The 17549-nt window shown below is 45.3% G+C and overlaps 1 protein-coding gene across 1 annotated transcript; it reads left to right on the plus strand.

The window, feature by feature from the left end:
• Positions 1-261: 261 nt before the first annotated feature.
• smg5 (SMG5 nonsense mediated mRNA decay factor) lies at positions 262-17482 on the plus strand. Its single transcript, XM_034528700.1, has 22 exons — positions 262-713; positions 1024-1122; positions 2873-2996; positions 3304-3460; positions 4490-4579; positions 4839-4928; positions 5609-5687; positions 5792-5917; positions 6842-6910; positions 7255-7487; positions 7938-8075; positions 8168-9082; positions 9178-9347; positions 9426-9501; positions 11633-11808; positions 12416-12574; positions 12763-12822; positions 13077-13236; positions 13862-13952; positions 14066-14140; positions 14227-14365; positions 16130-17482. The coding sequence occupies exons 1-22, from the start codon at positions 649-651 to the stop codon at positions 16211-16213; spliced, it is 3375 nt and encodes a 1124-aa protein (XP_034384591.1). The 5' UTR covers positions 262-648; the 3' UTR covers positions 16214-17482.
• The last annotated feature ends 67 nt before the right edge of the window (positions 17483-17549 follow it).

Below are 17549 nucleotides of genomic sequence, written 5' to 3' on the forward strand. Positions count from 1 at the left end.
GTGCTTCTGTTGGTATGTTTGAAGATACTTGTTTTTGATGCAATACTTTTACTCGTAGTATCTGTATGCTGCGGTATTAATATTTTTAGTTAAGCAAACAATCTAATCACTTCTCCCACTACTGGCGAAATCTGTTATCTTCGAGGAATTACGTAATTCTCTAAAATGGGGGCTCTTGAGACAACCTGGCAACCCCCCCCCCCCCCCCCCCCCCCCCCCCCGAGTTGTCTGTTGACTTCGTTCCGAACTCTCGCGATATTCAGGCGGTCGCTGCCTGATAGGAATAATGGCCGCCTTCGTAGCAATGGCTGGAGAGGGGAACAACACAAGAGGCATATCGGAGCGTTTCAGCTGACCAGGAAGAGCCTAAATTACCGGGCACCCCCCTCCTACCCGGTTTACCGGAACGAACGGGTACAGGGGGTCTTGCCAAAGGACACAAGAAACGAAAGAGACTCGGGAGAGTGAGGAGAGCTAACGCTACTTCCATAGCTAACGCTAGCTGGCCATCAACACGGTTGTCACTGCCGGGGAGAACAAGCCCGAGTAGCCCTGACAACTGCGTGTCGTTACGGGGGGGGGGGGGGGGGGGGGTGTTGAGAGACCAAACGCTGCGGCGTGTGATCAACCGGCGTGCGGGTAGCGAACATGAGCGGACCGGTGCAGGACAGCGAGCCCGAAGCGAAAGTCCTCCTCATCAAGCGGCTTTACAGGTCAGTTTGCGAGGCCGTTTTTTGTTGTTGTTGTTCGCAGCTAACGCTAACTGCGGTGCTAATTGAACGTTATCGCACCCTCAAAGGGTGTGAGGGTCTGGGCAACCTGTCACGGCAACGAGTGGCCCGACATCCACGCGCACTCACGAGCGACCAGGGGAGGGGAGGGGGGGGGGGGGGGGGGGGTCGTCGTCGTGCTTTGTGTCTCACAAGAAAGGATGCGGTCGCGTGCACGAGCTTTAGATCGCAGCTATAACCTCGTCGTCATCGTGTGTTAACTCGTGCTTCCTGTTTGCCCCTCGCTGCCCAGGGCCGTGGTGGAGTCGGTGCACAAGCTGGACGTCATCATCGGCGGAAAGGCGTCCTACAGAGAGGTCTTCAAGCCGGAGAACATCAGCCTTCGCAACAAGTACGTCCAGCTGTGTGTGTGCGTGTGCGTGTGCGTGCGCGAGGAGGCAGGAGCCTAAACATCTGGCCTGTCATGCTGAGCATTGTGCACCTCTCTGCACCCTAGACCTGGAATGTTACCTCGACACTAAGCAATAGGAACATGTCTAATGTATCCAAACTGACCACTTTCATTATGATCATTTGATTCTATCTGTGTGAGTGTGTGACACTGCAAGTGTAAACAAACAAGCATATATATATATGTGTATATATATGTGTGTGTGTTGCAGCCGTGGTTCTCGTACTGGATACAGTGAAACAAAAGGAGGAAGTGAAAAGTAAAGATAGTGTCTCCACAGGTGGTGTCTTTACTCGCTCTGGGAACCAACATGCACTCTAAAAAGTTGACTGGTCAGGGGTTTGCATGTAAAACTTACGCAATTGGGGACAATAAGTGGGCATTACTTTGATAATCAGGTAATTGTGTTCAAGTAAAGATGCCAAACATTCACTAATTAGCTTCTTGTCTTTGTCTGTTTTAATAGTACACTGACTATATTTGGATAAACCTAGACTGGTGGGTGGGCTATAGTTAATTCTTATGGGCTTTTTTATTTAAAGATATCAGTTCCCCAGGACATCATTTAATGTAAGAGCTGGGGTCATATGTTGCATTTCACTTGCACATAATGAGCAATACTGCAGGCTCTCGCCTCGATGTCGTTACACAAGCTTGTCGTTGCCGGCACACATAAAGTGGGCACTGAGACACAGATCGTGTGATCATTCGCAATTGATGTAGTTTCTCTAAAATACGCATCATGCAACTAAATTCTATTTTTGGCCAATGATTAATCTTCAGATGTCCTTCTTGAATAATCATGGAAAAGTGCATTGAAGTGTGTACCCCGCAAGGTGTTTTGTTTCTGTTCTGCGTGGCCTCACCTGTTCATGTGAAAACTATGTTGACTCATTGGTCCGCCTGTCAAACCGGTGACCCAACTACCTCCTTAACATGTGTGTCTTTTCTTTCTGTGTGTGTCTGTCTTTTCTTTCTGTGTGTCCGTCTTTTCTTTCTGTGTGTGTGTGGTTTCTTTCTGTCTGTGTGTGTGTGTCTGTCTTTTCTGTGTGTGTGTTTTCTTTCTGTGTCTGTCTGTCTTTTCTGTGTGTGTGTGTGTTTTCTTTCTTTGTGTGTGTGTGTGTCCGTCTTTTCTTTCTGTGTGTGTCTGTCTTTTCTGTGTGTGTGTGTGTGTGTGTTTTCTTTCTGTCTGTGTGTGTGTGTCTGTCTTTTCTGTGTGTGTGTTTTCTTTCTGTGTCTGTCTGTCTTTTCTGTGTGTGTGTGTGTTTTCTTTCTTTGTGTGTGTGTGTGTCCGTCTTTTCTTTCTGTGTGTGTCTGTCTTTTCTGTGTGTGTGTGTGTGTGTGTTTTCTTTCTGTCTGTGTGTGTGTGTGTCTGTCTTTTCTGTGTGTGTGTGTCTGTCTTTTCTGTGTGTGTGTGTTTTCTTTCTGTGTGTGTGTGTGTGTGTCTGTCTTTTCTGTGTGTGTGTGTTTTCTTTCTGTGTGTGTGTGTGTGTGTCTGTCTTTTCTGTGTGTGTGTGTCTGTCTTTTCTGTGTGTGTGTGTCTGTCTTTTCTGTGTGTGTCTGTCTTTTCTGTGTGTTTGTGTGTGTGTGTGTGTTTTCTGTGTGTGTGTGTCTGTCTTTTCTGTGTGTGTCTGTCTTTTCTGTATGTGTGTGTGTGTGTGTGTGTGTTTTCTTTCTGTGTGTGTTTCAGGTTGAGGGAGCTCTGTGTTAAGCTGATGTTCCTCCACCCTGTCGACTACGGCCGTAAGGCTGAGGAGCTGCTCTGGAGGAAGGTTTACTATGAGGTGATCCAGGTTATCAAGACCAACAAGAAGGTAACTGCTCATGCAAAATCTGATAAATGTACTCGGGCGCTGTCAGTTGACTGTGTCAGTTGACTTTTGAAAATTAAAAGAAATCTGGCGTCGTGGAATTAGAAGTGAGCTTATCAGACTCGCTCGAGGCTCTGTGAGTCACTGATGGTGTAATGTTGGTTTTGTCATTTTTACAAATATATTTTAGCGTTTGACGCGTCTTCTTTTTCTTGTTGCCTTTTTTGATTGTCACTGTCAACTACAGCGTGTATGCAATGCGGACGGTCCGGCTCACACACCTCTCACCTCCTCTCTTCTTCCTCTGTAGCACATCCACAGTCGCAGCGCTCTGGAATGCGCCTACCGCACACACCTGATCGCCGGCGTCGGTTTCTACCAGCACCTGCTGCTGTACATCCAGTCCCATTACCAGCTGGAGCTGCAGGACTGCATCGACTGGACCCACGTCACAGACCCGCTGATAGGTCAGCAACACACACGCACAACTTTCAGACCTCATACTAAATGAGGGGTGTGTAACTTTCACATGTGAATGCGTCAAATTCTACATAGTTTGCCTTTCCAAATGGCCAAAATGTTTCTTTTAATTTCATTAAAAAAGTTATTTATATTTAATAAGTGTTTGTGTGTAAATTATAATAACGATCCACAATTAAAAGCTGGTACTATATTCATTTTGGAGCCACACAAGTCCACGACACTGTCCTGCAAACATTTCAGAATAAAAGCCTTGTGTACACAAATAAAAAAGGATTTTGTCCAGAGGGCTTTTATTTTGAAACAGAAGCAGGAGGTTTCTCGGATATAGACGTAAAAACTACAGTAATGGTGCCGGTATGTTAATATACTGTCAAAGATCATTTCTATTTATTCTATTTTTAGTACTCTTACATTGAGAAATTAACCGAAATCCACAGACGCATAGCTTTTTTTATTTTGCCTCTTTTGTCAGATAGGTTTTTATAATTTTTGTTCACACTCTAAACGCCTCCACTGGAAAGTTGAATGTCATGTACAGGTGATATTAAAATGTACTTTCACACGGGCAGGAAAAGTGTGGTCGCACCGTTGCGTTTAGAGCCGTTGTTTACGCGTCATTGTCTGAATTTAGTCCGTATCAGATGTCCGCGTTCCTGCACTATGCAGAGCACACACATGGGTGGAGAAGAGCCAAGTCGGTGTATTGTCAGCAAACAGGTGCAGGCTCACTCGAGTTTGTAGTACTACGACGCCGGCCTCACTCAGCTGGGGCTCAATCCCATCATGTTCATGTTTTTCTTATCAAGAAATATAAATCTTCTCGGCCACCTCCAAACAAAAGCCCGTGTGGATATTAACACCTCAGGGACGGAGAAATAATATCTGGGTGCTGTCTCTGATATTCAGCTTGTTCTTTGGTTGCATGACTCCATGTCATTTTGGGTAAGTGTGTAAAAACTAAATGCTTGAAATGATGAAAAAAAAATGCAAAACACTGTATTTGTTCCCCGCAGGCCGAAAGAAACCTGTGTCAGCCACCCCAAAGGAGATGGAGTGGGCACAGATGGCCTGTCATCGCTGTCTGGTCTACCTCGGAGATCTAGGTAATAACATGTTAATAGAATGTGCAATTATTTCATCTCTCTCTACCCAGCTTGCAGAGGTGTGAGACAGCATGTGTGTGTCATTCAGCGTGGGAACATTTGGCTTAGCTATTGAGTACAGTTGGTTGGTCGGTTTAGATATTTGGGTTGATTTTACATTAAAAGCTGAAATGATCAAGCAAAGGAAAATGATGTCTGCAGCACGTTCAAATCGCCTTTTTATAGATGAAAAGTCTTAACATTCCACTTTGTTTCGCAGCCCGTTATCAGAATGAACTTGCTGGAGTGGAGGCCGAGCAGCTGGCGGAACGGTTTTACCATCAGGCGCTTTCTGTCATGCCGCACGTGGGTGAGTGAATGGAACGTCACCTTTCTGCTGGTAGAGTTAGTGGTTTCTGGACTGGGAGAGTACTGGGAGACGACAAACACAGGAACATTTTTTCAAAAGAAAAAGAAAGCAATTGAAGAAGGAAGCTTACACATATTAAATGTCCTTGTAATGTTGTTGTGGAAGAAAAACGTGTTCAGACACTTAAAGGAATAGTTCAACATTTAAGGAAATACTCTTATAGTTGGAATCATACCGCTCTTACGCCTGTACGGTTAGCTTAGCTTAGCATAAAGACTGGAAACTGGGGGAAACGGCTAGCCTGGCTCTGTCCAAAGGGACCCAGCTCTTATCTAAAGCTCAGTGATTGACACACGGACGTTTTAATCTGCAGTCTCAGAGTTTCGTATCTCATTAGAGAACGAAATAAAGAAGCTAAACGATCGATTTGTGTATCTTTTTATATAATATTACTATTATTTGTGTTTTTACAGTAGTATTGGACAGATTAAACAAACAAGGTTTATAGCTTTAAAGGGGCTTATTGATGATATGTGTTGATCAGAACTGCATGTTTTAGTGGGTTTACTGATTTTTGCAAAATGCTAGATTAGTTCATTAGAAACAACTTCAGTTAATGGTTCTCTGTCCACAAATAAAGGTGGACTTGTTTACTCATTTCTTCGTCCTTTTGTCTCCAGGAATGCCGTTTAACCAACTGGGCACGCTGGCCGGGAGCAAGTTCTACAATGTTGAAGCAACCTACTACTACCTTCGCTGGTGAGGACTGTTTATGGACATTTGTGTTTGAATGTTAACTCCCGAACAATAAGTTCAGAGTCTTAATTAACCAATGTTTTTTACATTGTTTTAATCTGCGCTAGCATCCAATCAGACGCCCCCTTTGAGGGCGCCTATGGCAACCTGAAGCGGCTGTTTGACAAAGCTGCCAAGATGTACCACCAGGTGAAGAAGCAGGAAATGAAGAAGCTGTCTCCTTCTCGACAAAGGTGAGTCCAAAGAAATGCACATTTTCCTCCTGAGCCCTTTCTGGACAACAGTGATATTAATAATGTTTTTCTCTGGCTTGCCTTGGGGGAAAAAATCTGTACTGACATCCCAGAGTAACTTTAATCAAGGCCCAATTGACATCTGGGGTTAAACCACTGATTAGCTTTCAGCGTCCCTCTGCAGATGGATCAGATAATCGATGACACCTGTGGGGGAAATTATGTTGTTGGAGCAACAAAAGTATCAGAAATCAGTTGGAATAAAAGACATATATGCACAATAGATATAGGTCAAGTCATGTTGCTTGTTTACTATGAGATTACTTAGATTAGCAAATGAGATTAAGACATTCTTTTGCCACCGGGACAGAAAACAACACTGTTTTTGTTCCATTCCCACTAATAACACTTCACTTAGCTGTGTTCATACGGGGTTTTCCCAACGGAATAATGACTCATGGAAATGTATCATCTATTATCCCCATTTTGGGAACTAGATTAGATGAGGAGCTTGATTCCACAGCTTGTGTGTACGAGTTACACAAACCAGATGAACCTTGTTACCTTTGGATGGACGCTGTGTCGCCCTGCTCCCAGTCTTTATGCTGAAGGCTCAAACTCCATGTTTACTATACAGACATCAGGCCGGTGTCGATCTTCTCATTTAACTCGGCAAATAAACACATTTCACCCTCTTGCCTAGTGTTTGTTGTTGATCCCCTTGTTTGCTCTGGGGCCTCGTTTTCCCGTCTCTGAGAACACACAAAGGGAGAGTGGCAGAGCACCAGCAACACGCCATTGTTTACATTGTTTTACGTGCTCTAAAACATGAAAATGCTGAATTTGATTGAGAATGTTCGCACGCAATCAAAATGTTCTGTAATCTATCATTTCCATTGTTTAGCTATTTTCTTTTTTGTGCAGATTAAAAGACATCAAGCACCTCCTGGTGAGCTTCATGTACCTTCAGAGCCTGCTGCAGCCCAAGAACAGGTGAGTCGCTCGTCCTCCACAAACAAGCCTTCCACTTCACTGTGTTTAGTCCTTTTATTGGAATGTTAAGACTGAACGTCGTCTGTTATGTGTGGTTATTGTCAATTGACTCTATCTTTTAGTATCTGAACTCCTACCTGCATCAGTGATATCAAAGGTGTTCACTGCCTGTCACACAAGCTGATTTAACTAGCAACACAATGTACTCGTGGTTTATGAGCGCATACGAAGGACAGCGAAATGAGCATATCAGTGTTGAATTATTCATCGCTGGTTTGCGTTGACCTTGCACTTTCAGTGCATCTTTTTCACCACGTTGCGTCCGCTCCTCTGTCTCTACGCAGTCTAATGGAGACGGAGCTGACGTCACTTTGCCAGTCGGTGCTGGAGGATTTCAACCTGGTGCTTTTCTACCTGCCGCCGCCGACGCCTGGCGGCGCTCACCACCCCCCCAGCGAGGAAGAGGAGGAGCAGCAGCAGCAGCATGCCGACAGCTCCTGCCCCGTGCTGCCGGACACCCTGGTCTTCAAGATGGTGGTCACTTGTCTGATGGTGGTGCACAGCCTGAAGAAGGGAGGTCAGTGTTGCTGTGGTGTTTTTTAAATACATTTTGATAACTAATGTAGACCTATAACCGAGTAGCAAACATGAGCGTTTAGGTCAGGTTACCTTTATTGTCCCACGAGGAGACATTAGTTTTGCAAAACGACACAATTGAAATGTGTAAAGTAAACATACAATAGTGCACATTTACAAGTGTGCATTTCTTTGAATGTCATTTTAAAAGCTGCATTTCTGTTTCAGTGCCATCTTCAGTGGGCTTGTGTATCTAGATGACATAATAATTAGTGGTAGGGAAAGGAGACATAAACCGGACCCAAACTAAAATTCAGATCCTAACTTGAAATTGACAAGAAATGCAAAAGATCTGCAGAGTTGATGAGTAATAGTCTATAAATGTCAAACGGGTGCCATAAAACAGAAGTACACATTTAATAAACGCACTAATACATGTTGTGTCTTTTAGGATCAAAGCAGTACAGTGCGTCCATCGCTTTCACGCTGGCGCTGTTCTCCCATCTGGTGAACCACGTCAACATTCGACTGCAGGCTGAACTGGAGGAAGCGGAGAGCCAGGTGCCTCCACTTCCCACTGACGCCACAGGTGAGAGGGGAAACCTCTGTCTCCATATATGTGGGGAGAGAAAGGAAGACAAATGCAGCTACGAGTTAGTTCAATGTTCTTTCCTTGTCTAGATGACCTGGAGGCGAGGGACTCATCGGCTCCAGCGACGGATCGCTCCGTTGAGAAGCCTCTGCAGAACGGCTCCCTGGAGCAGGAGGACGAGGAGGACGAGGAGAAGGATGAAGATGCCAGGGTCGGCGCCAAAAAGCAGTGCAGTGCGGAAGAGCAGCGCCAGTTGGAGGAAGAGAAACAGAGACAGAAGAAGAAGTACACCCGTCTCTCTCGACTCCGCCGGCGCCGCTGTGCGCGCAAGGACACTCGAGGAGAGGCCGAAAGCGACCTGAGCGAGGGCTTCGAGAGCGAAGAGGACGAAGAGGACGTTGACGAGCGGAGGGGCCACGCGGACTCGACAGGCGCCGCCACGACGGGAACCCCGGTCAATCCACCAGCCGTCAGGAAGGAGACCAAGCGGGACCCCCTTGGGGAGGAGGGCAGCTGGGGGAGTGGCTCCGAGGAGGAGGAGGAGGAAGGGGGGACGGCGTTCGACGTGGAGACCGACTCGGACATGAACAGCCAGGAGTCTCGCTCGGACCTGGAGGACATAGAGGACGCGGAAAACTCTGACAACTTGGAGGGTCATGCGCGGGAGCACCAAGACGAAGAGGAAGATGAGGACCAGCCCAAGGAAGATGGAGGCGACGGGGACGGCGACACGCCGCCGACCATGAACGGGCCCCTCCTGCCCAGCGACTCCAGCATCAGCAGAAACCTGCAGGCCATGTCCTCGCAGCTCTTCCAGGCTAAGCGCTGCTTCCGCCTGGCGCCCACCTTCAGCAACATGTTGTTGAGGCCCCAAGCCTCGTCGTCTTCGGGTGTTCCCCCCGCTACCGAGGCCTCTGCTCCCCCATCACAAGAGACACCCCCTCCTCCTGGGGAACCGCCATGCGATACGAACCCTGCCGCTGCCAACGGAACCAATGAAAATGGTGATGTGCTCTTTACCTCGAAGTTACATGTAATCCCCCCCACCCCCTGTTACTCACACTTTCTGTTTCTTTCACTATTCTCTCACCTCTTCTAGACTTGGACTCTGATTCGGAAGGCAGCCAACACAGTACGCAATCAGTACATAGTGAGAAAACCCTCCTGGAGAAGCTGGAGATCCTGACCAATCAGGGGTTGATCCAGGTGGTGAAAGTCTTTGTTGATTGGCTAAGGACGAACACCGACATCATCCTCATGTGTGCACAGGTGAGAGGGCGGACTGTCCCGCTTGGCCTATGAAACACCGTCATCTCAGGAGCGTATTTAACACGGTTCTCTCTGCAGAGTTCTCAAAGCCTGTGGAACCGACTGTCTGTGTTGCTCAACCTGCTTCCAGATGGCAGCAAGATGCTCGAGGCCGGTGAGTTATTGCTGAAAGCTTTACGCTCCTTTATAGCACAGCAGTAACTATGTTCATTTCCCCACTGGAACAACGATGCTAAAATGTCCTAGGACACACAGAGTGAAGACATCAACCAAACCTCATCTAAAGGAGTAGACCTCAACTAAACCTCATTTAAAGGAGTAGACCTCAACTAAACCTCATCTAAAGGAGTAGACCTCAACTAAACCTCATTTAAAGGAGTAGACGTCAACTAAACCTCATTTAAAGGAGTAGACGTCAACTAAACCTCATTTAATGGAGTAGACATCAACCAAACCTCATCTAAAGGAGTAGACGTCAACTAAACCTCATTTAATGGAGTAGACGTCAACTAAACCTCATTTAAAGGAGTATACCTCAACTAAACCTCATTCAAAGGAGTAGACCTCAACTAAACCTCATTTGAAGGAGTATACCTCAACTAAACCTCATCTAAAGGAGTAGACCTCAACTAAACCTCATCTAAAGGAGTAGACGTCAACTAAACCTCATTTAATGGAGTAGACATCAACCAAACCTCATCTAAAGGAGTAGACGTCAACTAAACCTCATTTAATGGAGTAGACATCAACTAAACCTCATTTAAAGGAGTATACCTCAACTAAACCTCATTCAAAGGAGTAGACCTCAACTAAACCTCATTTAAAGGAGTAGACGTCAACTAAACCTCATCTAAAGGAGTAGACCTCAACTAAACCTCATCTAAAGGAGTATACCTCAACTAAACCTCATCTAAAGGAGTAGACATCAACTAAACCTCATTTAATGGAGTAGACCTCAACTAAACCTCATCTAAAGGAGTAGACCTCAACTAAACCTCATCTAAAGGAGTAGACCTTAACTAAACCTCATCTAAAGGAGTAGACGTCAACTAAACCTCATTTAAAGGAGTAGACATCAACTAAACCTCATTTAAAGGAGTAGACCTCAACTAAACCTCATCTAAAGGAGTAGACGTCAACTAAACCTCATCTAAAGGAGTAGACCTCAACTAAACCTCATTTAAAGGAGTAGACGTCAACTAAACCTCATCTAAAGGAGTAGACGTCAACTAAACATCATCTAAAGGAGTAGACGTCAACTAAACCTCATTTAAAGGAGTAGACATCAACTAAACCTCATTTAAAGGAGTAGACCTCAACTAAACCTCATCTAAAGGAGTAGACCTCAACTAAACCTCATCTAAAGGAGTAGACGTCAACTAAACCTCATTTAAAGGAGTAGACGTCAACTAAACCTCATTTAAAGGAGTAGACGTCAACTAAACCTCATTTAAAGGAGTAGACGTCAACTAAACCTCATTTAAAGGAGTAGACATCAACTAAACCTCATCTAAAGGAGTAGACGTCAACTAAACCTCATTTAAAGGAGTAGACATCAACTAAACCTCATCTAAAGGAGTAGACGTCAACTAAACCTCATCTAAAGGAGTAGACGTCAACTAAACCTCATCTAAAGGAGTAGACCTCAACTAAACCTCATCTAAAGGAGTAGACCTCAACTAAACCTCATCTAAAGGAGTAGACGTCAACTAAACCTCATCTAAAGGAGTAGACGTCAACTAAACCTCATCTAAAGGAGTAGACCTCAACTAAACCTCATTTAATGGAGTAGACCTCAACTAAACCTCATTTAAAGGAGTAGTTGGACATTTTTGTAACTACGTGTATTTGCTTTGTATCTCTGTATGCTAAATATAAAGATAGTGGATTAAACACTTGAATTGTGTGATTTAAATCTACACTAATGTGTGTTGGTGAATATGTTGTATGTGTCACATTTACGGTCTGTTTCCCCCGAGCTCTTTCTCCATCCCTCCATCTCATTTTAACAAACACAGTTAACACTCTCACACTGAATATTTGTCTGACCGTGCTCGCTGTGTCTACACCTCATTTGTGTGTGTGTGTGTGTGTGTGTGTGTGTGTGTGTGTGTGTGTGTGTGTGTGTGTGTGTGTGTGTGTGTGTGTGTGTGTGTGTGTGTGTGTGTGTGTGTGTGTGTGTGTGTGTGTGTGTGTGTGTGTGTGTGTGTGTGTGTGTGTGTGTGTGTGTGTGTGTGTGTGTGTGTGTGTGTGTGTGTGTGTGTGTGTGTGTGTGCGCGCCGCAGAGCTCGGTCTGAACGCCGCGGTGACGGAGCTGTTAAACGAGTGCGAGCAGCCCGGGTTGGTCCAGAGTCTGCTGCTGCCGGAGGATCTGGCTCTGCGACACCTGCCCGCGCTCACCGGCGCTCACCGGCGCCTCGACTTTACTCGCCGCAACCCGTCCCTCAGCTCCCTGCAGGAGGTACACGGGCGTGTACAGATGTGCCAATAACCATCCTATTGTTGTAGAATCAGGCACAGTTGCCTGTTGTCTTTCCTTTTTTTTTATTATTTCATGAGCCAGGGAGTTTGCAAATATCAAAACGGTTATTATTATTATTATCTGCACAGAGCTATTTTGCAGCGGACAATATTTCAATAATTACTGAACTTTCAGGAAAATCTATACACAGAATCTGTTGTTCTCACCGTGTCGTGCATGTGACAGATTTAATTAAATTGGCTCAATAAATAAGTCTGGCGCTGAAATGAATGGACGTCTATTTTGAATTGTTTATTTTGAAATTGTTTGTTCAGCTTTTAAACCATGAGAATGTATATTTCTTTCTCCTTTTTTATTTGAAATGACACTCAAGCAGCATTTTACACACTCCCAAATTTCATGGGAGAAGGACTATCTTTCCATTACAATGATTTGTATGTCATATATTGAAGAAACGTTCGTATATCTGTCACTGAAACATATTAAGACTCACATGTGTCCTTTATTACGTCCTCTCGTTCATTTATTCAACATGATATTTTATTATCTGACATCATATAAAACCTTTTCTCTCTCTTCCCTCCAGTGTGCCGTGCGAGTGTGTTGCATTCGCAGTTTTGGCCACTTCCTGACGAGTCTCCAGGGCAACGTGCTGCACTTCAACCCGGAGGCGGGCATCTTCACCAGCATCAGCCAATCCGAGCAGGACAATCTGGTGCAGCAGGCCAAGGCCCAGTTCCGAATGGTGAGTGACATCTGAACAGAACACCGGGGGGGGGGGGGTCTCATTGTTCTGGGCGCCGCTTCCACGGGCAAGATGGCGTCGTTGTGTGACTGCTGTGAAGCATGTTTAATTAATGACCTTTAACCACAATGTGTTTTTAGTTTTGCTTTCGATGTCCACTCTCCCGTCTCTTATCTCCATTTGTCCAGGCTGAAGAGGAGGCGCGTCGGAATCGCCTGATGAGGGACATGGCCCAGCTTCGACTCCAGGTTTGTAATCGGATCCCTCTGTCCACGGGTTGTTTACCCGTCTGTGTTTCCCTTCCAAATCTGAGCAGCGCCGCAGCGTGGACACAGCTGTGGGCCGCCGCCACAAGAGAGCTCAGAGCGGGTTTTTTATGGGAAATGTAGGGGAAAAAACTAATGGAGGTTGTGTTACCATGATGGGAACGTTGAGATAGTTGTGTTTTCTATTTCTAGGTCCATAAAACCACAATAAACACTGTCCAACTCTTGTTCTGCAGTTGGAGGTGTCGCAGCTAGAGGGCAGCCTTCAGCAGCCCAAGGCCCAGTCGTCCATGTCCCCCTACCTGGTGCCAGACACAGCTGCTCTCTGCCAGCATCTCAACCTCATCCGGCAGCTGGCCGGCAGCGGCTGCTTCATCATCATCATCCCGCGGACAGGTCAGTGTGTGTGTGTGTGTGTGTGTGTGTGTGTGTGTGTGGAAAAGAATAAATACCAGGGTATCTGCAGGTTTCTGAAACTCTTGAAAAAGTTACATTATTACACATACTAAGTGTAAATTAGGTACCAAAAGTGGGATATAATAAATCATTCTAAGCCATTTCCTCCCTTCATCATACTTTAGACGGTCTTGAAAAGGTCTTAAAGTCTTATTACTCTGACAGTTGTGTTTTGGGAACTCTGATGTAAAAGATGAGGCTAAACGCAAGTTTATGGAAAATTAAAGGAAGAAATTCTGAATGTTTATTATCGGATTTTAATTATAATCATTTTGTGTCCAAATGTCTTTTTTAATGTTTGGCTTCAGAACTCAATATTCAATGTTTTTTCTTTCTGTTTGTAATATTACGTCACACTGGAATTAAATTAGTTGTCTTTCTTTAAATTAATTTTTGTATAAATTATTCGTTTTTTAATTATTTATCAAGCAGTGCAAAATGACAAATATGTCAGATTTTGTCATGTTCATGTAATCGTTTGGGCACTTGGTCAGATGTAATTTATTCATAGAGTTTATGATTAATATTCAAACGTCCTGTCTGACCTTCTTCTTCTCTGTCGTAGTGATTGATGGACTTGACAGGTTGAAGAAGGAAAACGCCGGCGCGAGGGACGGCATCCGCTTCCTGGAGTCTGAGTTTCGCAAAGGCAACAGGTGGGTGTTGGTTCAGCGGCCGGCTGATGGAGCTTCTGGTCGAGGGCCGGATGTGAAGTGGGTTTTTTTCCTCGTTGAACGCAAGCCGCTGAATACTCTGAATCCTTCTGCAGGTACATTCGCTGCCAGAAGGAGTCCGGTCGGAGTTTTGAAAGAGATAAACTGAAACGTCAGGACATGGAAGCCTGGTAAACCTCGCCCGCCGCGCTCTACTGTGTCCATTTGTTTTCTGAGAGGTGTTGGACGACCCTGACTTCTCTCCTGTCGTTCCAAGGCATCTGTACAAGATGGTGGACAGCTGTCGCCAGCTCACGGTCTCCCAGAGCAACGGAGATGAGGACACGGCCGGCATGGTGACCATTCTGACCGACCATCAAGTGGAGGAGCTTTGCACTCGGTCGGCCGCAATGAAGGTCGGTCACCGGCGTTGTTTTTGTTTTACGTTGCACGCTCACGACTTCTGCTCCGCTGGCGTGATTTGGGGGAGGGGCCGTCGGGACGCCGTTGGACCAACAAGCTCACTGACACCATCGCGGTTGTTAGATTGTCACCATTTGGCTTTAAATTTCTTTTTTCTCAATAGTCACATGTTGTTTTTGGTTGCCAACGGTAATGGTCCTCAGTATCAGAAAGATATTCAATAAGGCAATTCCTGTTTTCAGTCTCTCTCTCTCTCCTGTTGTCTTTCTCTCTCTCTCTCCTGTTGTCTTTCTCTCTCTCTCTCCTGTTGTCTTTCTCTCTCTCCTGTTGTCTTTCTCTCTCTCTCTCTCCTGTTGTCTTTCTCTCTCTCTCTCCTGTTGTCTCTCTCTCTCTCCTGTTGTCTCTCTCTCTCTCCTGTTGTCTTTCTCTCTCTCCTGTTGTCTTTCTCTCTCTCTCCTGTTGTCTTTCTTTCTCTCTCTCTCCTGTTTTCAGTCTCTCTCTCTCCTGTTGTCTTTCTCTCTCTCTCTCTCCTGTTTTCAGTCTCTCTCTCTCTCCTGTTGTCTTTCTCTTTCCTGTTGTCTTTCTCTCTCTCCTGTTGCCTTTCTCTCTCTCTCTCTCTCCTGTTGTCTTTCTCTCTCTCCTGTTGTCTTTCTCTCTCTCTCTCTCCTGTTGTCTTTCTCTCTCTCCTGTTGTCTTTCTCTCTCTCTCTCTCTCCTGTTGTCTTTCTCTCTCTCTCCTGTTTTCAGTCTCTCTCTCTCTCCTGTTGTCTTTCTCTCTCTCTCTCTCCTGTTTTCAGTCTCTCTCTCTCTCCTGTTGTCTTTCTCTCTCTCTCTCTCCTGTTTTCAGTCTCTCTCTCTCTCCTGTTGTCTTTCTCTCTCTCCTGTTGTCTTTCTCTCTCTCTCTCTCTCCTGTTGTCTTTCTCTCTCTCCTGTTGTCTTTCTCTCTCTCTCTCTCTCTCCTGTTGTCTTTCTCTCTCTCTCTCTCTCTCTCCTGTTGTCTTTCTTTCTCTCTCCTATTGTCTTTCTCTCTCTCTCTCTCTCCTGTTTTCAGTCTCTCTCTCTCTCCTGTTTTCAGTCTCTCTCTCTCTCCTGTTTTCAGTCTCTCTCTCTCTCTCTCCTGTTGTCTTTCTCTCTCTCTCTCCTGTTGCTTTTCTCTCTCTCTCCTGTTGTCTCTCTCTCCTGTTGTCTTTCTCTCTCTCTCTCTCTCCTGTTGTCTCTCTCTCCTGTTGTCTTTCTCTCTCTCTCTCTCTCCTGTTGTCTTTCTCTCTCTCTCTCTGCTTCACCGCATTGTTGTTGTGATCCAACAAATAGTAACATCCTGACGCTGTACCTAATTACTAAAGCTGACCCAATTGCTTCAAAGCCTTGACCGTTGCCATGGTAACAGGCGTCCAAATCAGCATTCGACTCCGTCGTTTTTGTAAAAAAAAAATTTGTAATGTGCAACAAGGAATGATAATCTCACCTTCTCACTTCAATATTAATTATTACGATTCTCAGACAAATCTTGTTTTATACATTAGCTACACTATTTATAAAATAGTTTATAGGCCTACATATGAGCATATTTATTTTATGGGCTATCTAATACATTTTTTTTATTTGTGCATTTTTTACATTTTGTTGTGCATCTGAGTTTGTTTTTGTTTTTTTTTCGATTTAAAAAGGGGAATAGGCATTGATAGCAACGTTAGCTAAATGAATGCACGGACTCGACACTATCGCCTCACCCTGATTTCATGTGTTTGTGTTTGTCAGTCCGCGGTCCAGGCGGCGGGCTCGGCGGGCATGGAGCTGAAGAACATCGTGGAGTTCTACCGGCAGTGGAAGGAGATTGGCTGAGAGGTCAAACGGGGGGCAGCTGTCGGCACTGCGAACAGCTGATCGATCACAACGCTCTCTCTCTCTCTCTCTCTCTCTCTCTCCCACACTCTTTTGCTCTGTGTATCTGCGTCTTGAAAGGCAAAAAACCAACTCAAAAGAAAGCTGAATAGAAGGAAAGAGTAAAAAAAAAAAAAGCTTAGAGGAGTGGAAAAGTTAAAACAGTGGAGTTAAAAAAACAAAAACAAATGGAAGTTGGTAAGAAAATAAACCAGAGAAATGCGAGTGAAAAGGCGCTATAAGAAAGAGCCGATCTCCCACCTCCCAATCCTAAACATAAAGAGTGACCCCTAGTGGTCGGAGCGCGGGACACGGTGGGGGAACGCTACTCAACTTTAAAGTGCCCCTGGTTCACACCCTAACCAGGAATACACTGTATATGTTAGCAAACGAGTACATGGTGCCGAGAGAGAACCCGCACACACATTAACACATTCACGCTCGGATGAATCCATGTAGATGTTTAGGGCAGCGGCTCCTTCCCTTTCCCTTCAGTCTGCACTACGGAAAAGAGGGTAAAGAATGTGCCGGTCTGGTGGCGAGTCGAGGCTGCGTGAAGACACCTTTTTGAAGACGGAGGAACGCTCTGTCCACCTGAGGCCGCGACGCCAACCAGGCGTCGCTCACGGGCCTCGAGGGAAGGTCGAACGTGCACTTCTCTGGGATCGGTCTCTTTCCTACGTGGCTCTTTGTTTTTCCTCATTTGCGGTGTACTTTTGTGACCAGTGACGTGTATTGTGCTATTCTGTATGAGAAGAAGAAGAAAAGACAAAATGGGAGTCATCCTGTTTAAAAGGTTTTAATTTGGATTTTTATTTTTGTACCCAAATGATGTTGTTAATTTTGCTTTTTGTAAGCTACATTTTGAATGAGATGTCCGAGAATGTTTGAGGGGAAGGGGGGGGGGGGCGTTGATCCACTGAGCAAATCCTTCAGTTCTGAAAAATGAATAAACGACTTATAATCCAGAATTTATTCACCAAGGTGTCACGTTAGAGGGAGCTAGAAGCGTGTTAGCCCCGTGTCGTTAGCATGGAAGAGGGGCCGGCTGACTCTCCCCAGAGGACCGCGGGTTGTGTTTGGACCCCTGTAAACTACTAAAATGTGTCCCATCTACATCACCATTTCCATAGTGACTGTCCCATCATGCACAGTGCAAAAGAAAGCCAGTATATGTGTGTGGCCATGCATTGAACAATAAACAGATAAAAAGAAACTCGTATAAAATGATGACGACTTACTCCTTTTTTTTTTCCTGTTTTATTACCATGAATGGACCGCTGTCGGTTCAGTTAGT

Source organism: Cyclopterus lumpus, chromosome 25, assembly GCF_009769545.1.
Source record: "Cyclopterus lumpus isolate fCycLum1 chromosome 25, fCycLum1.pri, whole genome shotgun sequence".
Lineage (NCBI taxonomy): Eukaryota > Metazoa > Chordata > Actinopteri > Perciformes > Cyclopteridae > Cyclopterus > Cyclopterus lumpus.

What these genes read in the sequence shown, in the direction of transcription:
- smg5 (XM_034528700.1), top strand. Translation starts at nt 649, where the DNA reads ATGAGCGGACCGGTGCAGGACAGCGAGCCCGAAGCGAAAGTCCTCCTC. An exon ending in GGTCTACCTCGGAGATCTAG is followed by an intron (nt 4,580 to 4,838) that starts GTAATAACATGT and finishes TTTGTTTCGCAG; the next exon opens with CCCGTTATCAGAATGAACTT. An exon ending in CTGTCTCCTTCTCGACAAAG is followed by an intron (nt 5,918 to 6,841) that starts GTGAGTCCAAAG and finishes TTTTTTGTGCAG; the next exon opens with ATTAAAAGACATCAAGCACC.